The sequence below is a fragment of the Anguilla anguilla genome, chromosome 7 (genome assembly GCF_013347855.1).
Source record: "Anguilla anguilla isolate fAngAng1 chromosome 7, fAngAng1.pri, whole genome shotgun sequence".
In the NCBI taxonomy this organism is placed as follows: domain Eukaryota; kingdom Metazoa; phylum Chordata; class Actinopteri; order Anguilliformes; family Anguillidae; genus Anguilla; species Anguilla anguilla.
The window spans coordinates 55,283,412-55,310,906 of NC_049207.1; the positions used below are offsets into that span (position 1 = coordinate 55,283,412).

Genomic DNA, 27,495 nt, shown 5'->3' on the forward strand with positions numbered 1-27,495 from the left:
TGACCACAAAGTGGAAACACAAAACATTTTCATGTTTCGGAAAACCAGACACAATGGATCAATTTATTAAAACTCCTCTGGGTGATTTTTTTCACCATTCTTTCATTTTTATCTTCTTTATTTGTTTCTGTATATTTTTTCTTGTCTTTTCTTCTTTTGTTTTGTAGCTTGTTGTGAGATATGGCAATTTTTTTCTTTCTTTGCACCATTGTCCTGCTCCCCCAGTGTGGGACAGATTGGATAATTTGACATTAGGAAAAGAAAAGCAGTTCTGTCATTTCCCTTCCTGTATCCATCTCACTTCAGGAGACGGGCATGACTGTTTACTTTATCCACAGAGGTCAGCTGCGGTTTCTGTGTCTATTGTTTTACAAATCTGTTGCATGCTTGGGTTGTATCGGAAAAGTTGTTTCTTGGATTGCTGTTGACTGGAGCTCAGCAGGAATACTTTTTAAAAGAGAATAGAAAAATTCATGAACCATTTGCACAGTGAATGTTGATATAATCACTGCAATATCCCCATTATGATTGTATACATGACAGAAAACTGAGACTACATGCTCAATAGGCCATGCCTTTTAAGGTTGCCAGTGGTTTAAGACAATATTAAACAGACATAGGGAATTATACCCATTTAAGGTAATAACTATTTTATTTCAGAAAGACTTATCAAACGTAAGAGATATTGGCGAAAAATATGATTCGCTCCACAGTGCAGACAGGGTTTGTGATGTGAGAAAATGTCTGACTTTGGGTTTCTGACTTCCGGTTCATTGGTGGACACAGGCCCTGGGAAGCAGCAAGTGGGGATGGAATGCAGGAAGTGGGGATGGAATTCAGGAAGTTGGGGATGGAGTGCAGGGAGTGGGGGTGGAATTCAGGAAGTTGGGGATGGAGTGTAGGTCCACGAGAGCACGTGTGCCACCAGGCTCAGGGTGCAGGAATTCCAGCAATGCGAGCGGAGCGAGTGGACAGCCAGCACGAGCATGGGACCAGCCTCAGTCTTCCCGCTGCCTTCCAGCCTGGTGGAGCTCCCTCGCCCAGCTTATACCTCCGCAGACAGGTGAGTTCCATACCTGCAGTCCTCTGCACCGCCAGCGACTGAGCAGGTCCTGCTGAATCTTCTCTCTCAAATCACAGATCAGCCGTTATCCTGTCAGGCTGAGGAACCCTACATTCAGTTCATGTTTATATCCTCCTACAGTAGGTTTACACCAAGGGTTTTGGATTTCCTGCTGCTTTTGCCAGTTGAATGTACATTACGAAGGTATTGGCTGTGTTTTTTGCTGTTGTTGTTGAGGCTTCTACGCCAGGCAGAAAGAGCTTTGGACATTTGAGAGTGGTGTATTTATAGTCTGTCACATGTTGCTGTTGATGAGGGGGGAGAGGGAGTTTTTTTGTGGCAGCTGCTATCTGTCTGTTGGACGCCATTCTCAATGGCCCTGTCTCTAACTTTAGCAGATAAACCAAAAGAGCAGAGCCTGTTTTTGAGCAGAACCAGAGCTAATTGCCGTTCCTGGTACATCCTGGTTAATGCTGTTTTCCTTTTTGTTGTGATATTTTATAGGGCTTCGGTGTGTTCCCTTAAGTGCGCCACAACAATAATCCATGAAACGATGACATTTACTTAGTTACTGGATCAGGGCTTAATGTCTGGGACACCACAGGTCATCCTCTTTGAAGGCCCAATGGCATGGATAACTCATTTTAGACAGTGCTTGATGGATTAGTGTTTCTACAACACTGAATGGCAACATATAGATTAGGCCAACCCTGATGGAAAAAAGGAATATACTAAAATATACTGTAAACATCTTACTTTTTTGAATTTAGATTTACTGATGCATATATTTCACCCTTGTGTAATATATTATAATATCAACACATAAATCAACACACTACCAAATTTCCAATTAAGCAGTCTATGCATGTGAATTAAGCCTTTGATTGACTTGTTGATGGAAAGACAAACTAACATATACAATCACATAGCCAGGGACTTTAGAAGAGTACATGTCATGGTCCACAGTGTGCCATGTAGCTGAAAATGGAAAATCCTATCTACGTATTGGTGCGATGCAGCGATACGCATCAGGTCTTTCTCACTAAAGGAGAAAGAGATGTTGAGCCGCGAGGCAGAGAGGGCCGCTGGCCTGCATCGCTCCTCAGGGAGCTAATAAAAGCGTGGCATTGTCTTGGCCGGGAGCGGGCTCTTAAGCTTTGGCTCATTCCTGCTTTGCCTGGGACCCAAGAGCCGATTTTATGCCGCGCATATATTTCACGGAATCATATCAAACGAACTCCTGTCAGACATTATTTTGACAGGAAGTCCCCTGTTGAGCCGCTGAACGCGCGGGTGTGATATTTACGGAGGAGCGGCGGCTGGTGTGGCGGGGATCCACAGGCAGACTCAGAGTGCGAGTTGCTGTTGGTGTGAACTGCAGGCCCATTCGTTTCTTCACCATTATGCAAAGGAGCACAAAACTCTTACGTGTGCGTACTTATTTTCAACCCACAAGCCTGATTAAATTGATTTGAGTTTGACTTTTTTTAAATAAAAAAAAAACAAAGTTTAAAGCCAAGATGCTTTGATCTAGAATATTATCAACTCCAGCTATTTTGATGTTTCCAGTGATCTCATCTGAGCCTTGTTTTCATGCAGTGCCAGTCATTGTTTTTCAGCACCACCCCATGCTAAATGTTAGTTGTTGTTTTTTTTTTCAAACTCCACCCAATAAAAAATAATTATTTTCTTCCTTTGTCAATAAAAATAAAAAAGCTCTTGCCAAGTTCAAAATGTCAACGTCAGACCTGAAAAAAACAATACGAGGATAAAAAGAAAAGAAAAAAAAAACTGTTTGAGGCCTGAATAGCACAAAATCAATGATGGGGGCAGCAGTGTATACACACACACACACTCTCTCACCCACACATACACACACTCACACACACACAGCTGCCTACATTGAGGTGCTGATGAAGTGAGTGATATTGATATGGGGCATGTCTTTGCAGTATTTCAGAAAAATACAGCATGTGGGAAAATGAAGAGTTTGAAGGCCAGAACAAATTCACAGTCAGCAAGAGGCCAAAGACAGCTGGCCACAGCTAAGCAGATCACTTGGAAAGCCAGCATGGACGTTTTTGTTTTTTAAAGATCCTGAAAGAGTTCGAATGAGATCTCGGTTCTTAAGTTCACAGCTACAAAATTAGAGCAGCTGATGAAAAAATTAATACTACTAATAATAATAATGTGCAGGGTTTTGTATTAGCCCAGAATTACCACACAATATTCAGCTAATTAACAAATGATGATCTTCAATCAACCTTGATATGTAGAACTAGGTGGCTAAAACAAAAACCTGCACCCACACCGGTTCCTTTTGGATGAGATCAGACACCGCTGTACTGAAATATTCATTGTAAAATGTGAAGAACAGGAAGTAGTTGTCTGAATGGGAGAAGATGCATTGTAATTGCAGCCCTTTTACAGGATATCCTGTACCTACATGAATTAGGGTTTTGGTGTTTTTGCGTAATATTTCAGTCAAACTTATTTACCTACTCTCTCTCTGTGTTTATGTGTGTGTGTGCATGCGCATGTATGTGTGTGTGTGTTTCAGGTTCCTGGCTCCCTCTATCATGTCAGGCCGCACTCCACCTCTGACTAAAATGGACCAAAAGACAGGCGAATCGGATCAGATAATGGAATACTTCAAACAGCAGGTGCAGCTGCTGAAAGAGAAAGCAAGTAAGACCATCCACTCAAATTCAACATCAGCATGTTTCCTAACAAGCTCTGGAGATACTAAGCCCATGTATCTGTTTATGAGAGTCAGGTAAACCGGTGAAGAGGCTTTACAACCATGGTCCTCAACCCTGATTCTGGAGAGCCACAAGAGCCTCCTGTTTTTGTTTTATTCTTAAAAATCAGCCACCATTTCAGACCCAAGAATCCAGATGTGTTGGGTTAATGGTGTATTCGACTGCTTGAGTTGATCGATTAAGTGCCAGATCGCAGCATAGAAACCAGATGGCTATACAACACTCCAGGAGCAGGGAGGAAGACCACAGCTTGAGCAAGATCACAGCAACACAGTTGTGTAGAGTGTAATTAAAGCATGGTGATGATTATAGCGATGCAGTCTTGTAGCGTGTAATTAAAGCGTGGTGATGATTAAAGTTTCTCACACAAAGTGCTACAGGCCTCAGTCCGAGAGGAGAAGAAACTGCTGGTGGAAAACGCCAAACTGAAAAAGGACATCGAGGATCTTAAAAAAGTACTGCAGGAGAAGCAAAAGAGGAGAACAGGTGATGTCACATCCTGGTCCACTCTCAGTGTCGGTCTGTTTGTTTAGTTTTACAGGAGTTTTACAGGAGGTGTCAGTGACTTCATGTGACTCATGTGCAGCATTGTGTATACTGAGGGAGGACGGCTCTGTCAATGCAAAATATGCAATAAATTATCACATTATCTAATCAAATATAATTTGGCTTCAATGTCATAACAAGCGCATAGGGTTGTTTACAATAATGTTGCTTGCAATACGTGAGATATTTTCACAATTTTCCCTGAGCAATTTTCAACACATTTTCTTGTACTCTGGTTGTTGAAACAATTATTTTCTGAAATGTAGGACACTCAGTAAAGGTGGTAATAACATTGGTAACTGGTTTACTTCTATGTTAATGGTTGTCATGTCTGCTCTAGTATACTGTATATATACAGTCAGCTATGATAATTACTTAATTAAACTAAATTATCAGTTTAAATTCAGTGGCCAGATAATGTATTTTTCTTTAAAAACACAAAAGCTGAGAATGTGAGAAACAGTAACAATCTCTTAGGAAGCCCGGACACACATTTAGATTTTACAGATTCTGGAATACTGTCTAAAACTGTATTTAATTCTTCAAGACTATTTCTGTTTTAAAAAACTCAGTTGTTAATTTGAGAGCAGTTAAATTGTTCGCTAGAGGTTGATAATTCAAACTAACCAATAAACGAAACTGCATGTGCTTCATTTTATTCATTTGGCATACTTAAACAGTGCAGCCACCACATAAATATATTTTATTTTTCATATTTCTTACTGTTTTGTTCAATCTAAACAGGACATTGTCAGAGGCTCCTAATATGTATTATTTATTTTTTATTTATTTATTTATTTATTTACAGTTTTAAGCATGCATGAATTAAATGTGATATCAGCTACACTGCTGTCACACTAAATCTGTGTTGTTTGCCTGGGAAATTGCCATATTCCTCAATACTGAAGTTTCAAATTGTGAGGTGGGTGAAAAGGGGAAAATAATTTTGTGGAAATCTTTCTTTGTTCGGTAAACTGTGAAATGTTTTGGGCTTTGAACTTGAGATAATTTTTTCCCTCCTGATATTCAGAAAGAAACAGCACCAAACAAAACAAAACAAAGGGGCTTTGTGCTTTGTTTTCACAGGAAATATTTAAATCAAATTTCCTCAGCTGTGGTTTTTATTTATTTATTTTTTTTTTACTGTGTGCAATGTACTGCACTTAAGGCTGTTTTGAAGTTGAAGGCTATATTTCGTCAATTTGTAGTTTTCTCAGATATGTCATTTTAACATCAAAGTATTCATATCATGAATGCATCCCACTGATTGGAACTGTGTTTCATATCTTGTGTGATCATGAACTTGAATAATGATTCTGAAACCCATAAAGTCTTCTTTTGAGAATGTTGGCTTGTAAGGTGACAATTCTGGAAAACACAACGCACTTTTGTGTGCGTGTGTGTGTGTGTGCGTGCGTGTGCGTGTTCTTATGAACCTATTTCCATTCCAGGGGCAATCAGTTCATGCCTGGGGCGTAAAAACAAAATATGTTTTTCCAGCTTTCCACGAATGTGTGTTTCCCACAGTCAATTTTCCTGCTACCTGTAAGTCCATTAAACTGTATTACTAAACCAAAGGAAATCACACTTTTACCATAACTGCTTGTCAAACCCCTGTCCTCTGTCTCACCTCTTCAGCACGACAAGCAACCCCTACCCAGAACACCCCCAAATCCACCGCTCCGGAGTGTGGTACCCCGACGGCCCAGGCTGGGCCCGCTAGCTCCACCCCCTCCGCCGTGGACAAGAACCCGCAGAAGAACGAGGGAAGACGGAGGAGAGCAGAAAGGAAGGGTAAATGTGGGCAAACTGTTCTAACAGTCAAAGAGTCCTGTACTTTTCACCCTTTGATTAGAACGTGTTTTCATTTGGAATTCTAGGTTAACGTTCTAGAACTCCATCGCTTTCGCCCGCCAGTAGTGACTGTTACATCATCAGCATTAGAATGTTCAGTTTTTAATGCCGATGTAACAATCACTACAGGCAGAGTATTCTAATCACATATTTGTGATCTCACTCCTCAAAGGGTTGGCGGGTAAAAAGGATCAGGCTAAGCATTCAGATGTTTCAAGTGTATTAGTCTTCATCAGTGAAATAACTCCAAAGCCAAATGAAAAAAATATTACCTCAGGTGTAGATGTTAATTCACAAAGAAAGGCTAATAGCCACATTTTCTCAGTGAAGCCATCCAGGTAAATCTAAAGGTTTGTGCCTGAAAACTCATGACAAACAGTCATTAGGTTGTTGGCCCATTTTCGTGTCCACTCCCAGGCCTTGTGAACGCCTCTCTTAATTCCTCCCATACAATTCTTCTTCCCCCTTGTGACTGGTATCTTTTTCTGAACATGCCAAAGGAATGACAGCCGCTCACCATGACCATGGCCACGCCCCTTAACCCTGATTGGCCCAATGAGGACCAAGGTCTTGAGGCACAAAGGATGTACAGTTGTGCTGACAAATCTTAGAGGGAACGCACTGTTGGCTGAGATATTTATCAAATCAATAGATTGACCAGCCACATCCACACCGGAATGCAAATGGCAACGTAGGGTGTCTACGTTGCCATTTGCATTCCGGTGTGGATGTGGCTGGTCAATCTATTGATTTGATACATTCTCAGTTTATTTCCAGGAGAGGGAATCAATGAGTTTCTTGCTTGTGGCAGCAAATCTGAAAGGAAAAGGCTTGAATTTAATCAAATTGCATTCTTTTTTAAGCCTACAGATTCAAAAGTTAACTATCTTTCCTCCTTTTAAATTGCATGCCAAGGTCTCTCATTTTGAGTCTCATATTCTAATATTGCATCACTGGAATTCTTTTGTGGGTGATACTGTAGAATGAGTCCCAAAAGCTTTTTTTTTTTTAGTTTTGCTTATATCAAATTTCATCACAACTTTCTGTTTTTAAAATTACTGCTTGACCAGAAATTTGATTTGATATGAATTCCATTCAATCGTGGTTTTTGCATTAGTGAAAAGTATTTTAAAATGACCTTCACACGAGAACATGAGACACCATCATTATTCCATCATTGACTGTCCATTTAAAAAAAAATTGGTTTCAGACCAAAGTTATTTCACTTACAATTTTCACTGCCATTTTTAATCTGATCTATGAACCTGAAATAACAATTAACGCACTGTATGGTTATCCAATGTTTTCCCATGAATGTGAAGCATTATTTAAAAAATGATTAACATTGATTATTGACCCAGATGATATGCTGTACTCTAAAATACACTTGTCATCTATCATATTTTAAAAAGAATTCACTGTACGTAATTAAAATAAAAACCTGCAGCTTTTTTGGACTATTATCATTGAAATCCGTTTTATGAAGATCTCATTTTAGGGGCAAGGGGGTTGTAGCTTATAATTCAGCCAGTTCATAAGCACAGATTTCTGATAACAGGCTCTGTTCTTCCACAGGAATAGGCTATTTATAATTTGTTTTCACAAAGCTGGTAGATCCTTTTTTGCTGTTTCCATACTGTACCCTAACCATATCGAAATATGCCACGCTCATCCATCGCTTGGCAAAGAGGGGGTTTCTCTCGCTTGGTTGCGTGACAGATGTTTCTACATGCTGGTGTACTCAAGTACACGCGTCGTACGGAAAATTTTCTGTCTCATGCTTCGAGAGATGGTTTACTCTAGTTATTGCTTTGGCAGATGCACTAAATCCAGTCTATTTATACTTTATGCTTCTATTTTCACATTATAAAATGAAATGTGGTCGTGCACGTGGCCATATATTGAAACAACATGGAGTTTTGCTCTAAACTACACATAGTAAAATATCAAGTGTTAATTCTACCCTTACATGGTGCATGTGAGCCCACTAGGGACTATATGTACACTGTAAGAGTTGAACATTTTACTGTGTAATCGTGAAATTACTCTAAAGGCAAATCCTCTGTGATGCATTGTGATCTAATGTCATCTCAGGTAAAGGTGGCCAAAAGCAGATATTAAATGCTGGCATCTCAATGGCTTCTGGGCATCAGTATACGTGCAAATATGTTCAGCTGAAATAAAAGAGGGTAATGCTGTAAGACAGATGCTGCTTAATGGTAGGCTGTTCTGAAGAGACCATATTAGCCAACCCCAGGGTGAAAACAAGGCGTGCTTGATTTCCAAGTTGAGGGCCTGGATTATCACTGCAATATCACTGAGCTGTTTTTTTTTGTGTGTGAAATGAGGGACCAAATGTTATCTTCTAAGAGTTGAAATAACACAGTTAAAACTTGAATTAACCCTGTTAAGAGTTGAAATAACACTGCTGGAGTTGACTGAACACTGGACGTTTCTCTGTGCAGGAGAGAGGAGGGAGAGGAGGCTGGACTCGGCGGCTCTAGACCAGGAGCCGAAGGTGGACGTGTCTCGGCTGGACCTCCGGGTGGGGCGGATCGTAACGGCCCAGAAGCACCCGGACGCCGACTCGCTGTTCGTGGAGGAGGTGGACGTGGGGGAGGCCGCGTACAGGACGGTGGTCAGCGGCCTTGTGAAGGACACCCCTCTGGAGCAGGTACTGTACCCCAAACGTGGGCACTGGACATGCCATACACGACTCAGAGAACATGGCCTAACATTTCACTTTGGGGAATTTCCACTCAGCCATGATGTGGGGTGGCAGTGCAGTATAATGGTTCAGGGGTTGGTCTTGAAAAAAAGGTTGCAGGTTAGATTCCCCAGTACTGCTGTTGTCCCTTGAGCAAGGCACTTAACCTGCATTACTTCAGTATGAATCCAGCTGTATAATTAGATGCAATGTAAATGTGTTGTGAAAAAAGTTGTGTAAGTCGCTGTGGATAAGAGCATCTGCTAAATGCCTGTAATTAAATGTAATATTACTGTTCATGGAATCTTTATTATTTTTTCCTCTTAGCATCATATTGGGTAACAGGCACTCCACTGCTTTCAGGCCTGTTACAAATGTTTTGGATATGAAAAACACATCAAGGGATTGTCAGTTGAATTAGAACCTAATGATTCAGATTGACTTCTTTTATCGTTGGCCAAAAGACCTTTCGACCGCAAGGTTTGACGCATTACATGGCTCCTCTTAGGAATGGTTTACGGCTTCATTTTCATTAGAAAACGGCCAAAAATCAGCCCTTTACTTAAAGTGGAAAAAATTAAATATTTAAATCAGATGTCCCTTTTTGTGTTTTATTTTGTTTTTGTTACATTATTCAGAGTAACTATGCCATCATGCCATGTTGGCAATAAACACAGCAAACAGGGCCAATGCTTGTCATTACCCCTTTGAAAAAGCAATTTTATGTCTATAACCATATATGTTAGGTTTTAAAATTTTGTCTCAGATTAAATCCCTGAAATCTAGAGTTACAGACATCAAACAGTAATCTAAAAACTAATAATATCATTATTTATTTAATGTGAATCATTTATTCTGAAGTTCCATTTGAAGAAATAAACAGCCAGATTGCATTCTAGGCTTTATTATTATTATTATTTATTATTATTATTATTATTATTATTATTATTATTATTATTATTATGTTGGACCGCAAAATCTAAGCATATATGAAGGGTAAATCAGGGGATTTGGGGCAGCTGAAAATCGCTGAGCTTATATTTTTGTTCTGCACCAGACCAAGTCTCTCAGGCTAAACATGGAGTATCACCCGTTATCACAACATGGATACTGCCAGCATCATGTGCTTCCCCAATTTATATATAACCTCATCCTGCGCCACCTGTTCATATGGATGGCAACAAGCAAGGCCTGAGAAATTAAGGAGGCTGACTAAGTCTAAAGCTGATGAGTTTGTTCATGTTTAGATTAAGCTTGGGTTGTCTTGTTGTGTTTTCAACGACCGGTTGAAAGTTAAATGTGTGTTTATAATAGTAAAATGTGTGATACATTTACAGTGTGGGAAACTTATAGTCAGCACAGCTGGGCGTTTAAGTGATGAAAACAAAATCACTCCTTGCCAAACTCCTCTGTGGGTTGATTGCAATACAAAGAAGGTTGGTTTTTTCTTTATTTCATTTTATCAGAGAAATAGATGCATATTTACGAAAGCTTGAAAAAATACAGGGTCCCTGCCATCGTGAGCACTGTTTGTGCCTGAAACGCCGTCGCTCCTTTGGGTCTGTAGATCTGATGCTCAGATGTTTTGGGCGTAAGGACCATTTGTGAGCGGTGAAGGAGTGCCTGTGTGATGCACATCCCAGAGAGTTCTTCTTGGCGTTAAATGTAATTGGGCCTCCACCAAACACGACTTCAGATGGAACACAACAAATCCTTTCAATTAAATCTCATTTGTTATTGCGGTTTTATTTCCACAAAAACACAAAGGGCGGGAATTCATCACCACACGTGCAATTAATTCCGTTCAGGAAGGGCAGAAATGTGTCTGCAGTCGGTTTCATCACCCTCTTCCTCTCAAGGAATATCCACTGTTATTGACCTGTCTTTGAAGCTCTGATTTCTAATTGCTTGACAGGATGCAGCAACAACATTTCAGCCATATGTCCAGAGCACTGAAAATGGCTGAAATTGGTCCATTGCATTAGATGGATGCAATGGACCAATGCAGATGCCCTTATCCAGAGTGACACAACATTTTACGCAGCACTTACATTGCATCCATTTACACAGCTGGATGTCTATTGAAGCAATGCCGGTTAAGTACCTTGCTTTAGGGTGCAATGACAGTGTCTTACCTGAGAATCGAACCTGTGACCTTTGGGACAACTCCTTACCCATTATTCTTCACTGTCGCCCATGCATCGTATGTATCATAATGTCTAGTTTAACTTGCATGTCCACAAAACACACAAGTTTGGGAAAAAAAAGTTTTTTAAAAAGCAACTGACAACTTCTACCTCTGGACTTTTTTGCACAAGAGGGGATCCCCTTAATGTACAATGTAAATAAAATAAATAAACGAGTAAAAATAAACAAGTGCATTTCCTCTTAATCGCAAAGCTGCAGAACCGGATGGTGGTGCTCCTGTGCAACCTGAGGCCCTCCAAGATGCGGGGGGTGCTGTCCCAGGCCATGGTGATGTGTGCCACGTCCCAGCAGAGGGTGGAGATCCTGGACCCCCCCAGCGGTGCTATGCCCGGTGACAGGGTCACTTTCCAGAGCTTCCCTGGTGGGTGGCGTACCAGCCATGGCTTCTCTGCAGTTTGGACCAAATGTTGTCTCTCAAGAGCAGAATTAAAACTGTCTGAGTTGAAGTAACACTGAACATTTTATAGGGTAATAACTGCCATCTATGGACCCGATGAGTTCACACAGTTTTGAGCTGTTCAAGAAAAAAGCCCCATAACCCTGGAATGTGAATGAGACCGTTAGCAATGTAGCATTTTCCTGTAGAGTGTTTCTGGTTAATGTAGTCTCTGCGGATTAAAGGTACCTGAGCTCTTTATTCATGGCTATTGTCCTTCTTTTACAGGAGAGCCGGACAAGGAGCTGAATCCCAAGCAGAGGGTGTGGGAGCGGGTGCAGGCGGACCTACGCACCGACGGAAAGTGCGTCGCCACCTACCAGGGGGCCGCGTTCGAAGTGCGGGGCAAAGGCCTCTGCAAGTCCCAGACCATGAGCCACTGCGGGATCAAGTAAAATCATCACAATCATCTGCGTTTAGCCTGGGCTACGTTTCCCAGAATCAGCATAAAATCATCACAATCATCTGCGTTCAGCCTGGACTACGTTTCCCAAAACCAACACGGCTCCAAGATCATCATAAGAGTTCTCATAAGACACATAACTCATATTTCAGCGGTTTCCAAAAACTAACCCTGCACTCAAAAAAATTGTCAAAACTGAAAGACCGCCAATACTGTAGTTCGAACCAACTGATGCCAATAAATATAAATGTTTTTTCCCCTTGATAGTGTTTAGGCGTTATTTCCATTTCTGTCACCTTTTACAGGGTTACATTTGATTGGTCCTTTATTTTAATAATACAATGTCATCATGTGGATGGATGTATTATAGCAGTTATAAAGATTTACGCCAGAAATCTTTCCATGTATTTGTTGCTCAAAATGATGGTCAAAATAAAATTACATTTTTAGCACTGTGCTTTCTTCACTCAGTTACACTGTGTTTGCTTGTCTTTAATAATGTTTTTTCTTTTTGCATTTTAGATGCACTGCTAGATGTATCTAGCTTGCCTTATACGCTTTATTGTTTGTCTCGTTGACATTTCAGAATCAATTTGTACACCTTTTCTTGCCTTGAGGTGAAGCAACCCTTCCCAAGATGCACTTAACAATGCATCATAAGAACATCATAAAAGCTGAGCATAAAACAGAGCTCTGCGCTGAAGAAAAAAAAAATGTTTCAGTGGATAAACAAAGATGAAAATTCCATATCCTGCTATAACCCTATTGACAATGACAGAATGCAATGAACCCTCAATAAAAGTTATGAACAGCTGTTATTTTAAAGTGAGTGACAAAGTTATTATTTTGACCTTTTTTTTACTCCATGGTACAGAACGTCTCTATCGAAACGGACCATATCAGAGCATCTGCTACTCTGATGTTTCATGCTGCGCTGTCCATGCTGGGTCCTTTGTCATTTGTTTGGCAAGCTTGCTTGTTTTGGGGAAGTTCATGTGGCTGTTCGCATTCTAATTTAACTGTGCAAATATGCAAAAAAAAAAACGAAAAAAAAAAAACTATAATCAACTCCTTCGTGTTTCCAGGAAAGTATTTTTCAATAAATGGGATTTTGACAAGGAATATAAATGACTTCTTCTTTCCAAAAAATGTCATCCCTCAGTAATCAGTAATTAATCATTAGTCTTATCATCTCATTGTCTTTGAATTTATTACACCCTTAAAGAGACCATCTTGAAGTACCGTTAATATAGTCACATGACCAGAGTGTAGACAGCTTTTGTCCCTTGATTTCCCGTCATTAATAATGAAGAATTTGAATTGTGCGCACTTTGACTTGCGATTAGGTCAATGAAGATGCTTGAGCACATGCTCTTAATTAAAGTTCAATGTGTCAATGTCGTCCAAACTGCTAGAACTTCAAAGTCGTTAATTTTTTTCTTCTAACCTTAATGTATACATTAACGTATAAATTTAAATTGTGCCCAACGTTGATGAATGTTTACTTATTGTTTTAATCATTTTAATATCTATAGTCTGGTGCACAGACATAATTTCATAACTGTTGCACAGATGCACAGAGTGTGTGCATTGCAGTAGGATCGTTCATATTGAAATGTTTTTGTTTTTTGTGACACATTGGCTAGAGCACATACTTTATCCTTATTATTTACATTATTTTCACTTTCACATTTCTATCAGGGACCTGTCAGTTGCATATTAATTGGTTACATACCAGTTGAGGACACTGGGAATCATTAGCAGATGGGGTAGATTTAACTGGAAATGCAGAATTGATTCTCTGCAGAAGGAACAATGTACAGAGCACATTAATCCCATCCCCAGCCCCAGCGCCCCCCCCCCCCCCCCACTCAACAGACCCAGCCTCCCCCCATACGAAGATACACTCCAGCGCTCCTATAACATACGCTCCAGTCCGACCTATCGAAGCTGAAGTGCTTGGTATTTGTTGTGCCGAGCAATTGCAAGCAGCTTGTCCAGCAGGGGGCGCCCCTCGGTCTGCAGCCAGGCTGCAGAGTTGTCCAGGAAGTGGTGCCTGTGTCCCAAAGACTCCAGCAGGGCCTGGAGGGCCTCTGGGGCCTGTTTGAGATACTCCTCCCCTCTCATCCCCGCCCGGTGCAAGCTGTCCGAATGGCTGAGTACGAGCAGGGTGTGGCTCCTCCAGGCTGGGCCCAGCAAGTCCTGTGCAGAGTGCGCACACACACACACACACACACACAAATGCACGCGCACACACACACACACACAAATGCACGCGCACACACACACGCACACAAATGCATGCGCACACACACACACACACAAATGCACGTGCACACACACACACACACACACACACAAATGCACGCACATATGCACGTGCACACATGCATGCCCACACGTGCACATGCACCCACCCGTAAACGCACACACAACACACACACACACACACAAATGCACACACACACACACACACACACAGACACACACACATTTTATAAATGGCCACTGACTCTGTAATACTCCGCTATATTAGACTGAAATAGCAGTGCATTATAACCATAAAACCATAAACATCGTCAATTTTGGACTTTCAGGGTCTTACATTTCAGTAGTCCTGCTGTCAGCCATAACCGAGGACCACAATCCAATTTTTAAACTGCTCTCGATTGAGCCGAGAAGCTCAAGATAATTGTGTTTGAAAGGGAGGCTACATAGTTTGTTCAAAGAAAGAAAACTTAAGGGAATTGCTACATGAAGGGGAACATCCTTCTGAGTCTTGGAACGAGGAGGCAAATCGCGGGTAACCTATATCTGTGTTAAATGTTTTGGACATAAAAAAAATCATAGAGCGAATGGATAAGAGACCAGCAACGAATCCCCATGAAACATCAGTCATGCCTTTCAGGTCCAATTCTGTTGAGCAATTATTTCTAAATATTAATTTCACACTGCCGAAATGTCCGTAATAACTATTCCATCTATGGTAGGCCTGAGCCAGACTACTCTGGCATTTCACTGAAAATGAGTTCCACATGGAGGAGGACACAGCATTCAGACATGTTGCTGCGTCCAAGATGCTGTTCAGTGGACTTCTAAATGCACGAGGTTTGATAGTTAAGAAACCTGAATCAAACTCACGTGTGCATACACACACACACACAAGCAAGCACACACACACACCTTTCCTGACATATCTAATAAAAGTAATATATTTTAGTCACATTTTAATTTGATAGATTGATAATTGGATGGCTAGTTGGCTTGGCTGCACACATGTTGCCTTCAGTGTTAAATTGTGCCTTAATGAACAGCAATGGATGTCTGCCTTAAAATGTTGTCTGTATTTCCTTTTTGTGTGCTGTGTCAGCACGCTGCTTATATAATAGCATCAGGTATTCAATAAGACAGAGCAGCATGGATATAACATTGATGCTTTTATAACCACGTTACCTTAGTATACCTTTCCGTTGGCAATATTAATATTAATACACCTGATCCCACATAAACAGCTGCAGTTAGCAAAGTTCTGAGATTCCCCCGTGATACTGCGATGGCAGCCATTTTATATTCAGCAGACAGATGTGTCCGTTTGAAGCCACTCCACGTATACAGCCCTGCGTGGATCTGTGGATCTGGCATGACTCTGACTTTCATATTTCTCCATATTGAAAACCCTTAAACCGATGTGACCTCAGTGCTGTTGACATCTGAGGCAACACGATTGATGGGTTTGTCACAGGTATCCCTCAAGGGGGGAAAAAAACATGGAAGATCACTTGTCTCCTAGCAAGATATTGATGGTCTTGTCTTTCAACAGGTACTGTATTACAGTTCAATCAAGGTAAATCTGCATACACTCACGAAATGCAGGTGTGCTTCCATTTCTTAGATTTTCCAGAAGTGTGATGGAATTTTTGCTATACCACATGGAAATAGTTTTTTTAAATGTTTTTTTTTTCAATTCAAGAGTGCAAAGTAAAAAATTCATTTTTCAATGTTTACGAGACCCACAAATGCAATGTCAGTGTGTTCTTTCACAACTTTTTCTTTCCTCTTTATGTTTATGAAACGCCAATATTTAAAAAAAAACTTTAAGTTCTTGATCAAATTGTCTTTTACAAAATTCTTTTTTCATTTTATTCTATTTTTGAATTCTGGATTAATGTTCAGATTAACAAAACCAATCAACCCTGTCCATAAATTCATGTAAAAGCAGCTTTTCTTACTGTGCCCAACAGGTTGTGGAACTGTATATTTAGGTACCTAATTTAATTTTGGATGTTTTGTAAGAAAGAAGTATAACACGTACTGTAAATGATCTCTCAACGACCCTGAACACGAGCACTGAACTCTCCTTGAAGTGTCTGACCGTTTTGGAGAAACAGAGTCCCGGGTCTGTTTCTGTTGGAGCATAAGCTGACTCGACTCGGAGAACGTCTCCTCACCTGGGCCAGCTGAACCAGCCGAGCGTCCTCCTCACCGAACGGAACGTCGGCCCTCCGGACCAGCGCCACGGCGTGCGGCCCCGGGTCCAGCGCGCGCTCCACGTTTCCCACAATCCTCTCCCTCGCCTGCTCCGAGCTCAGGCCGGGGCTGGGGTAGGCCGGGGTGTCCAGGACCCGGAGCTGCAGGGTGACCTCCGAACCCTGCCGCCGCAGGAACGCCGGGAACGCCCTGCGGCCGAGCCGGCATTCCCGGGTCACCGCGCCCGGACACAGCCGGCTCGGGAAGTCCACGCTTCCCAGGAGAGCGTTCCCCGTGGAACTTTTGCCGGACTGCGGCCCCCCCAGCAGCAGAACGTTGAGGCGCTGAACCTTCAGCTCATCCGGGTCCATCGCTGCTCCGGTATCTCCTGCTGTCAACGGTGAAGAAAGGAGCTTAGAGCCACCGGCAGGAGGGATATCGACCGATCAAGCGCATTCCCATTCCTGTTTACCCCTGCATAACAAGAATAGAGTACTCCTGATAGCTGTTACTGAAAGCCAAATTTGCTGAATGTCAAATTTGACTAATGACTCAATTTCCTGGCGAAAGCTGCATTTTTTCTGTTTTCTTTTATTATTACATCCAGGCGTAATGCCTAATCTCAACTCTTAGGCCTATGCTGTTGTAATATTCATTGTACATTTGATTAGGCAAAGACCAGAATGCACTCGGTCTGAAGTGTTTGCCATAAACAGAACAATTCATACAGGGCTACTCAGTCACTTAAGAGCTGCAAAGTGACCTCACTACCACAAACTGACTTTGAAATGAACTTAACCAGAGGCTCACTAGCCCTGGAAGAGTCCAAAGAACTACAGTATATTACATGCTATGTAACGTCTTATGAAGTGTATATAACACAGAAGCTTTAAAACATAAAAAGTAAAAACGTAAGTACATATAATAAAAAAGAAAATTCTTTTCAGGGCTTTTTTTTCCGCCATCGATAAATAAACCAAATCAGATTCCAGTGTTTTCTTTTAGCTACAGCCAGAAATGGTCGTATCTGTGAAGTTTGATGGAATCTGTATTATTTTAGCAGAAGGAGTCCTGGAACATAGTTTTCTCATTAAAGACCTTTGAAAAGTCTCCAGCACATTGTGCAACTACAGGTGTTTTGAAAGCGATCTCGAAAATCTCAAAGTCGGTCTCTCCGCACAATATCTGGCTGAACCCATGACACAGGAGAATGCAGCAGCATTAAAGAACACCATACACAGTGGCTTTGATCACCTTTTAACTCTATTACGAGCTAATTAGATTTTTGCTTGTAAATGTTGACCCTTCTTCACATTCAGGAATTCAACATAGTTTGTTTTGGAAATAATTCTGGTTATGACATACCGACATTCTGGTTTATTCTGAATAGCAGAGTAAAATGACTACAGTTTTATACTACTTTAGATGTCAGTTTTACACTATTTTAGACGTAATTTGAAGTTTTAAGCTCTGTTCTGCTTACCTTCTGTAGCAGTGGAAATTCACGAGTGAGTGAGTGAGTGAGTGAGTTCCTGTCTCGTGCATCCTATTGTAAAGTGCTTGTGTGCGTCTGCTCGCGATGGCTCCACATTGTTTGCACTGGTTACTGGTTAACTACGTCCCCCATTGGTTTATTATCGCCATTTCCCTCACTTACAGTACAGCCAGAGGTCTTATCAGCTCAGAACTGTAAAAAAGAGTTAAACAGCAACCATTTTACAACTTTATCAGGGTGCATGAATCATTGCTTTGTCGTTTGTGTGGGTGATTATTTATTACCTATATATATATATGACACCTTATGGATTCAGATTAAATATTTAGACTACAGGTCTACTACGGGTTGATACCAAGCAATATTAATAACCTGCCTATAACCTGTTTATATTTTTTTGATTAGTGTGGATAGTATTGATGTACTGTGGAAGCCACTGCAAAGTGTGCTTAAAGGTGAACGGTATCGTGGTGTCGGTGACCAGGAAGGGGCACCTGAAGCAGACCTTCCATGTCATAGATACTCTGCAGGCCGGAAGTGGATGCTGAACGAGGCCTCTAGGATCAAGCCTCAAAGAGAGACAAGACAGCCATAGCCAAGCATTAGACACGCTTGCAGGCAAAGCCAAGGACATGCTTTTCATTTGTGTACAGTTTTGGAAATATAAGACAGGAGAAGAAAGTAAAAAAATCTAAATAAATCGTTACAGGTTAAGATACCCTAGCTCTAATGCACGCAGTCCATTACATTATAGTTTTACAAAATGACATCAAAGCAAAAACATGGATGTATGAGCACGCACACCCGCACACCATATGTATACTGTGCATTATAGTTCTTTTTATACATTCAGGGAATAATAGTAGCACATTACAAGCATATGGTATCTCCAAAACATCTTACAAGGACATTTAAAGTGAAGGCTTATTGCGAGCCTGCTATGTTTACAACACTGTATAACTCATTATCTTCTGCTCCCTGCTCAAGGATAATACAAAACAATACTAATTTATAAACCATCACATTGTTCGGGGCCAGTTTGGGGCGATAAAGTAGGTTAGTGACTGGTTGGTTTAACAGTTGGGGCACTCAACATTTAACTGAAAGGGGGCGGGTTCGATTCGAGTTGGGGTGCAGCAGGAGTAAGCTTAAGCAGTGTACTGATGCTGGATGGCTTCAGTGCAATATCCAGATGTGTAAATGGATTGGATATTTTAAAAAAAAATGAAATATATGCTATTTTTCATCTGCTTTGAAAGCTGTGGTCATGTTTTTGTTAACATTTATCAGTGATTACATGTCTTTAAAATGGGACCGGCCTGTTTTGAGGAGACGCCTGCATCCAGGACCCAGGGCAGTGCTTGTTTACGGTTGTGCTTTATTGTGGAGCACATTACCATACAGCACAAGCAGCAGATGTGGGTGGATTAGAGGGCAGGGAGAAACAGGGCCAGCCGACTGATGCACTGTGGAACAGTGAATAAAGCTCTGATCACAAAAGCAGCCATGAGAGGAAGCTGAGTGGATGGGATGTTTGCCAGGAGCACATTAAAACACAGACAAACACAGCTGTAATGAAGAAACCTTATTTAACCAGAAACGTCATTACACATTACTATGCAAACAACCGAATCACAGCAGAACGGACTACCATCCCAGTGTAAGAAATATTATTTTTTACAGCAATTCAAGAACTTTAATGGTCAGCCATGTAGACACTGGGCAAAAATATATATAAGGAGATTGATATCTTGCAGTGGACTATATCCTGATCAAAAATAATTCCTTCAAAGGGCAGGGACTATCCTTCAGGTAAATAATATTTATGGCTCAATGGCTGAACATGCAAAAAATATATGTCCCTACTTTGTCCTTATTAAATAAGTGTCATTTTAAGAAGAAAAAATATTTTGAAAGCAAATCAAGGCTATAACATTTTGCAGGGGATATGTTATAGGATAACTCATCAGAGGTTTATTGTAAAGTGACAGACATAGCTACATTAGCACAGAAACGCCACACAGCCCCTCCCCACTCTCAACATTCCACAGGAAGTGGAAGCAGTGCAGCAGTGGAAGGCATCACCATGGTGACCACATGAGGGCAGAGCCTCACCAGTGTGAGAGAACACAAACAGACATAGCGCACACAATTCACTTCCTGTTTCAGAGAGAGCTTCCAGAGGTAAACACATTACAATTAATGGCAATTAGTTTTTATTTATTTGTTAGGCTTAGGCACTATTTACTATTTTTTTTATTATTACCTAATACAAGTAATCAAGGGGGAAATTCTACATTTTTGGTTAGGAGTCGCTAAACTAACTCACTGAAACAAGGCAGGAAAAGTTCATTGTCATCCATAAAATATATTTTATCTATGACTTAATGCAATGCTCCTTTTTGTTTTTGCATTTTCTTTTTGTATTTGTGTTTTGCACTTCGGGGCTGCACATTTTTGTTTTTGTATGTTGCATCTGCACCTCAGGACCACTCCTTTTTGTTTTCGTATGTTGCATCTGCACCTCAGGGCCGAAAGTTTTTGTTTTTGCGTTTTCTTTTTGTTTTTGTGTTTTGCACTTCAGAGCCCCCGTAATTTACACCTGATCAAGATCAAATCAAGGTGGTGAATAAGGATTCTTCATCGGCCAAATGTAAAAGAGCAGCAGAATTATAACTATTTCAGCTGACGTGCGCTGTTATCTGTGACTATATTTACAATATCAAAGCCTCAAATCCCTAATTGATCTCGCGAATACAGTCACAGCTGACAGGAGTTGTTGTTCTTTAGGCTACGTCACTATTTACAAAATACGAACCATGGCTTTGTGCACCCGGGTGCTTTAGTACAGTTCACACAACCGAGTTCGGCAGCACCGTCCAACCATCTGGAAGGAATACAGTGTCAGCTGTGTAGCTGGACTAGTGCTCTAAGGACTTTTAGTGAATTGAATGGAAGACAGTTAAAGATTAGCCTTGGTTATCAGCTGTTATAGACAGGGCTAGTTAAGTACAAGCTAAGTAAACACCAGCTCTGTTAACCTATGGAGTAATTATTTTTATGTGCATCAGACAACGCCAAGTGCTGTTATGTAATTTACCTTCCATTAGCCCTTTTGTTAGCTGTATATGACTTCATACAGTGTTTCACGGTCAAATATGACGTGAGAGTCTGATATAATTGTGTTATTACTAGTTGTGAAACTTTGTGAGCAGAACTATGGGGGATTGTGTCCTAGCAGGGAATTCCTGTTGACAAAGAGTGAAGTACTGTAAGGTAGCACTGCTGCACCCATTAAACAGAAGAAAGAGCGGGACCCCTCTTCCTACAGTATAAGACAGTAAGCACACTGATATGCACAGTAAAATGTCTAGTGTTCATTCAACCCTAACAGAGTACATTTGGTCCCACTCCAAAGATTTTCAAGATTTAAGTCAATTATGTTGCAAGTTATAATTCTGTATTCACATTAATGAAGAATAATATCCAACAATGTAGCGATATTGTAACAATTACCATATTATCGTAATGAAATGATTTATTTATCTATTTTCTTGTATGAAGCAGATGTAATGAAATACCTGGCATCAAATGCTTCACTGTTTTTCTAATCAGTTTCTTCCAAGGCTTGGTGTTTTATTTCAAGCATTACGCATATGACCCAGAGCCAACAGGCACATCTGATTCTTAACTGGAATAAATTAAGGGTTAGAATTAGGCAAACCATTTAAATGTTTGGAAATCAAAGCAGGAATTAGGATGTGGTCACGCTGGCTAATTAGCAAATCCCTTTGTTTCGTATAAGTCACGGGTAAAAGCATGAATAACACCCTCGCAACCATGTGCCAGAAGTGCACTGTTCATTCAAAATATCATCCTAATAGTTCTCTGAAACAATACCCTCCCCTCTTTCCCCTTATTAATGGTCAATGTGGATTACACACAGGTGGGAAATATACAACACTGTTACTAAGTGGCTACACACAGTTTGAATGTTTGTAATGACACCATAAGCACCACACGATACTTTCAGTGATAGTTCCTCGTACGCATTTGCATCTACTCTACAATCTGACCCATCAGCCATCTTTAAAGAAGCAGTTTTGAGTTAATCATGGGGGGGGGGGGGCTAGTGATGGAAAAACACATTTATATTAATTTTACTCGTCAAGAACAGCCTTATGGTTCATCAAATAACGGTCAACATCGTGAGCGAATGAGCTCGACTGAATTAACTAGCAGAAGATGCAGAGCACCCCGCAACGCTGCTTTGTAAAATGTCGGAGTAAATCAGACACTGTGTATGAAATACGCTTGGATTAGAAGCACACTGCTGTAGGCTCACATTAAATTTATTTCGTGTGGTTTTTTTTTTTTTTTTTTTGTCATAATCGAGGCCACTTGCGGTCCACGTCAACGTGTAATGCGGTTGTCCACAGGGGAGGACACACGTTTTCAAAATGTCCAGTTACAGTTCCCCAGCTGTTCACCAACTTCTCATCCTCTGAGTTCTCAGCAACCCAACTGACCTATATTTCCCTTATTTCTGACAACAAAAAAAGAAGTGGTGAACACATTTTGTCCGAAATGAAGCAATGCACAGTGTGACCCATTGTGTCTGCTCTGGAAGGAAGTGTAACGGGTCAAGCGAGAGTGCTGTGGCGTGAATTTCCAAACACCTCGGTGTTGAAAACTTGGGCAGTCACTTAAAACATGTTCTTTTGCCATTTTTGCAAGCAAGATGAGATAACTGTGTAGCCAGTGCAGAGGAAAACTCTCTTGCACAGCCAGTGTTATGATAATCCTGAATCTGGCAGGTGTCCCGCTTATCCGTGAGCTATTTGGTTATTATTTTTGATAATTTTGGCTATAACATGTGATCAGGAGAGGAAGCAGAACCACACTCATTCCAGCACTGTGAGCACTGCATATTTGATTCACCTGTAACAAAGGTGTTATGTCCCAAATCTGCCCACAACACAGTAACGAGCACAGAAAGGAACGTTGCTGCATAACACACAAGACGCAGGGTCCAAACACTACTGTCAAGCACAAAGGACCTTTTTAGGTGGCCTTAATTTGTCTCTCCACAGAATAGCAGAGTCAAAGACATTGTATTCCACCTGCTTGGGAAGTCCCAGGGGGAAAGACTGAGGTAATGGGCATAATTATTTCACAATAAGAACACCACTGTCCTATGTAGGCTATTATGGAATACATTTTATGATAAATTAATTACAGGTAAGTTAACTGGTCATGTGATCTGTTTGGGGTGGCTGAAGTCTAACCGCTTTCGGTGACTGCAGTGATGTCTCTGAGTTGCTTATCAGCGCGCTGTGTCTGGGGTTTTGGCAGCTTTTCCCCCGCTCTGATAATATCACGATCTTTGAGTGTAAAATGGCTGCGGATAGCGGGATTTTCATTTTGATTTCTGAATGCCTTGAATGCTGCCTCTTGAGATTAAGAAAGCTGAGCTCTTTATTTATTTTAGGAAAACACAACGTGTTTCCTTGAAATAAATCCTGGTAAATTTTATTTATTTATTTAACATCCACCATGATGTTGTATGATGCCTAAATGATAACCATTTGTGTATGTTTTCAGTATGATTGTTTTACTTTCTTTTTTACAAAAGAGTGCTTTTCTGCAAAAAATCTTTTTTGCTTTTTTTCAGGGCTGCCCTGATAAGATACAATAGCATTGTAGAATAACAGAACTGTCATGACAGATTAATTGGTACGAATTTCGAACAGCCTTGTCAGTAGGGCTGGGAATGTAATCTAATTAAATTCACCAGATGCATTCACCTCCACCTTGACAAGCTGTCACAGAGTCTCACCTTAACCGCTAATGTGAAATTAATTTCCCGATCTCAAGTTCCTCGTGTTTCCCATTTTCATTTTCAGTACCCACAGAAATCCTCCACGACAAGATGCTGCTCACATACTACTTCCACAGAAACTGGGCAGATTTTGCCCAAAGTAGGAGGATAGGTATTACACTTATAAGGTAAAAAGAGAATATTATAAACAAACATATCCTACCCGGTCAACCCAGACAATGGTATGGAACAAAATGATTTGCCCACCAGCAGTGTATCCCCGTGCTGTTCTGAAGAGGATTTGCTCGCCAGATCATCCAGCTGCAGTGTTCTTTGATCCTTGGCCTTCTAAACATTTTATAAAAGATCTTCACTTCTCCTTTATAAAGATCCTGTTTCTTTTTTACTGCAATACTAACTGTTTCAGCTGGAGGAAGTTTTTAATCGTTATTTAACCTGAAAGGTTCCTCTTCTTGTCAAATGTGTGGTTTTCCTGTAATTCAACATGTAACAGTAAGACTTTATCATTTCTCACGGGTGAACTTTATGCCTTAATCCTGTACTCAGATGGGTCCCACTCCCAGAGACGGTACCTCCACACTACAAAAAACAAAAGAAAGCAAAAAATTATTATTTTATGATTTTTTTCTTGCATCGGTCACAAAGTGTCATGACACCGATTTGTTTTTGTATAGCGAACCTATTTTGGTCCAGATCTGGCCCAGACCAGCAGACTGACAAAATTGTTTCTGATCAAATCCGACACAGAGGTGCAAGCCAGGTGAGGCTTCTATGTGGATGTGCTGGTCTGAAACATGATTGGCCGCTATGTGTGCAATGTAACTGATGCTGATGCTTGTAACTTCAATTTTGTGGTAACCTATCACAGTGACAACATGATCATATTAAAGCAAGTCATGAAAGGGTGAAGAGAACCACATACAAAAATATAGCACGCAGTGCGTGTGTGTGTGTGTGTGTGTGTGTGTGTGTGTGCCTGTTATTGTGTTCATGTGTGTGTACGTGTGTGCGTTTCTGTCACAAGGTCATCGCTGATGTCTTAAGCATGTGATGTGCCTTGGCTGTGTCGAATATATAAAAGGTGTATGGATGTCAGGAGGTTATGTCAGCGGTGCTGAGGTTAACGGGTTAGCGATGTTATTAGGCAAAGAGGCCCTGTCATCGTTAAACTAACGCAGGAGGAGCCTGGTCCACTGAGGAAGCCTCCCCCTTCCTGGGTCCTCTGTGTACACGCGGGTCACTGAAGCAACTAAAGGTCACCAGAAAAACAGTTTCTTCTCCTCGTGGCGAAACCGAAAACTTACGAGAAGTCCGTTTGCAAATGGGTTTACCCTTTTCCCATAACTCCACCCCCCCAACACACACACACACACACACACAAAGGCAGTTTTGGAGGGAAAATTCAGAATACCCACAGTGAGCTCTGATCAGCCAGGACTTGAAAGGACTGAGCCGCGTTATATAAACATACCTAAGGGTGCTGAGTTCAGAGTCTTTTTCACGTGTTGTTAACTTCATTATTACCAACCCTGGAAGCAAAAAAAAAAAAAAACATTTTCTTAATGTCCCCTTTTTATAGGCAGATTAAATCAAAACTTTGATGCACTCTCACTGCTGTCACAAACCCTGATTATTTCATTTGGCTCACAGCATTCATGGAAGATGGGCACATTTTCATTGAATTCCTACGCTAGCTAAGATGGAAGGATTTTCAAGTGGATTGACAAAAAAGTGTCATTTTGAAATATGCATCATTAAGTGTGTGGGGGGGGGGGGGGGGGGGTTTCATATACAAACATTCTACAATGACCGCGCAATCCCGTCGCTAAATTTGACAACTCACACAAATGAACGGATCACACGAGAACACTTCGCTAAACCGTTTCCCATCGTCAAACCTTCAACAGAATTCCTCTGAAGAGCCTCATTAAGCAGTCCCTCGGAGACGGTTAGATAAACAGGCTGATAAATTGAAAAGGTGTCACGTTGCAGTCGAGGAGAAAGAGAGAAAAAAAGAGGAGGAAGAAACCTTTTTCTTTTTTTTTTCTTCTTTTTTTTTTACAACCCAGGTTCGTTTCACAGACGAGCTCGCCCCGAAGATATGTCTTAAATAAACACAAAACAGCCCCGGCTAAGGCCTGGACACAAAGAGAAAAGAGACGCGATACCATAATTGCCGGCTGCGAGGGCCGTCCTCCTCCTCGCCCGCGCCCACAGGACCGCTGGCCGCGCTGCACATTCAGGCCCAGAAGCCGATAGCCACGGGAGAGCCGCCGTGAAAGGGAAACTCAACCGCAGCGGGAACAGCAGGGGTCAGAGGTTAATTTACCCCATTGTCCTCCAGAGAGACTGCGATGATCAAACCGTCACCATCTCACATGGGCTCTCCAATGGCGGGACAAATCACTGACAGGAGGAGGACACACTACGCTTCTGGATTTAGCATTTCGAGAAGGAAGACCTTGCTTTTAGTGATTTCTTTTAATATATGAGTTTGTTTATAGTTTTAAAGACTCGGTGCTGTCCTGCATGGGCTCTGCGAATATAAATTCAAAGCAAGATGCACCACAGTAATACAGACATGCTGCAATATTGCTCGGCAGTAAGGAGATGGGTGCCCCACACACTGATGTATATCCATGAATGTCATTCGCCTAAGATATGGTGCCCTATTTCCAGCAGCTTAAGCAATAATTTGAGGCACACTTCATCTCTCAAATCAAACAATCAAAGCTCATATCAACGGTCAGTGTCTCTGTGCTCACTATCTACCAGCCTGCCTGTCTGCCGTATGCACATAATCTTGTGTTTAAATGGAAATTGATGACCTTCTGTACATGACCTGCAGTTCTTTGCAGTGTAGCAGAACTTGTTGTAGGCTTTCCAATCCAACAAGCAGAAAACATTGCCATCCCTTCTTATAGGTCATTCGCCTGTGTCCACTGTAACCTGTCTGTTATTTAAATGTCATTCGATTTCCATGGAAATCTACAGTTGTGAAGCAGGAATATTTATATTGTAATATTGGGTTTTTTTAAGCATATCTTCTGAAATAGAGGGAAGTCCTACCATTCATTATTCATGACAGCCTGTTGCCCATTTTGATGGAAGGTGTCCTCTTACATGACAAGGAAAACATAATTCTATCCACAACAGAGCCCAAGCTGCTGACTTGGGTTCATCTCAATGAACAGATTGAGTTTTTTCTTGTTCTTTTTTTGGCTGTTGAGGTGATAATATGTTTGTTCTTCCCAGGTGAAGCACACTCAGGACCAGATCTACAAAAAGAGCAGTCGGAAAATTTTCAGCGCGACTGTATTGTACTATGATCAGTAAATCCAGGGATGTCATATTCGACAGCGTAGGGATATCTCACTGCTGAGCAGGAATGTGCACATGTAATGGATGTACAGTCCAGCAGGACCTCATACATAAATGTGCTTTTGGTTTGTGCGCATTCACAAATGCACAGGAACAAAAATGACACATACGCATCCCCAGAAGTCTGGATAATAGACAGAAGTTATGAGAAATTATTTTCCATTCATCCATCCATTATCTAACCCACTTATTCCTGGTCAGGGTTGAGTGTGTGTGTGTGTATGTGTGTGGGTGGGGGGTCAGGTTGCCAGGCACACACACCATCCACTCACACACTCATATGTATGCGCAATTTAGAGTCTCCAGTTAGCCTAACCTGCATGCCTTCGGG

The 27,495-nt window shown here is 41.2% G+C and overlaps 2 protein-coding genes and 1 long non-coding RNA gene across 7 annotated transcripts; 1 reads left to right on the plus strand and 2 right to left on the minus strand.

Moving 5' to 3' along the window:
- The first annotated feature begins 963 nt into the window (after window positions 1-963).
- On the plus strand, window positions 964-12,073 carry LOC118231156 (aminoacyl tRNA synthase complex-interacting multifunctional protein 1-like). 2 transcript variants are annotated; one of them, XM_035424708.1, is made up of 7 exons: window positions 964-1,063; window positions 3,624-3,751; window positions 4,198-4,311; window positions 6,010-6,165; window positions 8,691-8,899; window positions 11,339-11,501; window positions 11,805-12,073. In XM_035424708.1, the coding sequence occupies exons 1-7, from the start codon at window positions 987-989 to the stop codon at window positions 11,969-11,971; spliced, it is 1,014 nt and encodes a 337-aa protein (XP_035280599.1). In that variant the 5' UTR covers window positions 964-986; the 3' UTR covers window positions 11,972-12,073. The 2 variants fall into 2 exon arrangements, with proteins under 2 accessions (XP_035280599.1, XP_035280598.1); XM_035424707.1 differs by having other exon boundaries at window positions 965-1,063; window positions 11,333-11,501.
- On the minus strand, window positions 10,653-11,853 carry LOC118231157. Its single transcript, XR_004766014.1, has 2 exons — window positions 11,766-11,853; window positions 10,653-11,528 (listed from the first exon to the last, which is right to left on the minus strand). It is a non-coding gene; the product is annotated as an uncharacterized LOC118231157 (long non-coding RNA).
- A 1,790-nt stretch (window positions 12,074-13,863) lies between the features above and the next one.
- LOC118231158 (GTPase IMAP family member GIMD1-like) lies at window positions 13,864-24,111 on the minus strand. 4 transcript variants are annotated; one of them, XM_035424711.1, is made up of 3 exons: window positions 23,986-24,111; window positions 16,428-16,834; window positions 13,864-14,181 (listed from the first exon to the last, which is right to left on the minus strand). In XM_035424711.1, exons 2-3 carry the CDS (start codon window positions 16,815-16,817, stop codon window positions 13,921-13,923), a joined length of 651 nt encoding a protein of 216 aa, XP_035280602.1. In that variant the 5' UTR covers window positions 16,818-16,834; window positions 23,986-24,111; the 3' UTR covers window positions 13,864-13,920. The 4 variants fall into 4 exon arrangements, with proteins under 4 accessions (XP_035280602.1, XP_035280600.1, XP_035280603.1 ...); XM_035424709.1 differs by having other exon boundaries at window positions 16,428-16,837; XM_035424712.1 differs by having other exon boundaries at window positions 16,428-16,837; window positions 24,030-24,098.
- Between the last annotated feature and the right edge of the window lie 3,384 nt (window positions 24,112-27,495).

Coding starts and splice junctions, on each gene's coding strand:
- LOC118231156 (XM_035424707.1), top strand. CDS start 987: ATGGGACCAGCCTCAGTCTTCCCGCTGCCTTCCAGCCTGGTGGAGCTC. Junction 6,166..8,690: donor GAGGAGAGCAGAAAGGAAGG/GTAAATGTGGGC, acceptor TTCTCTGTGCAG/GAGAGAGGAGGGAGAGGAGG. Junction 8,900..11,332: donor AGGACACCCCTCTGGAGCAG/GTACTGTACCCC, acceptor TTAATCGCAAAG/CTGCAGAACCGGATGGTGGT.
- LOC118231158 (XM_035424711.1), bottom strand. CDS start 16,817: ATGGACCCGGATGAGCTGAAGGTTCAGCGCCTCAACGTTCTGCTGCTG. Junction 14,182..16,427: donor GGCTGGTTCAGCTGGCCCAG/GTGAGGAGACGT, acceptor CACTCTGCACAG/GACTTGCTGGGCCCAGCCTG.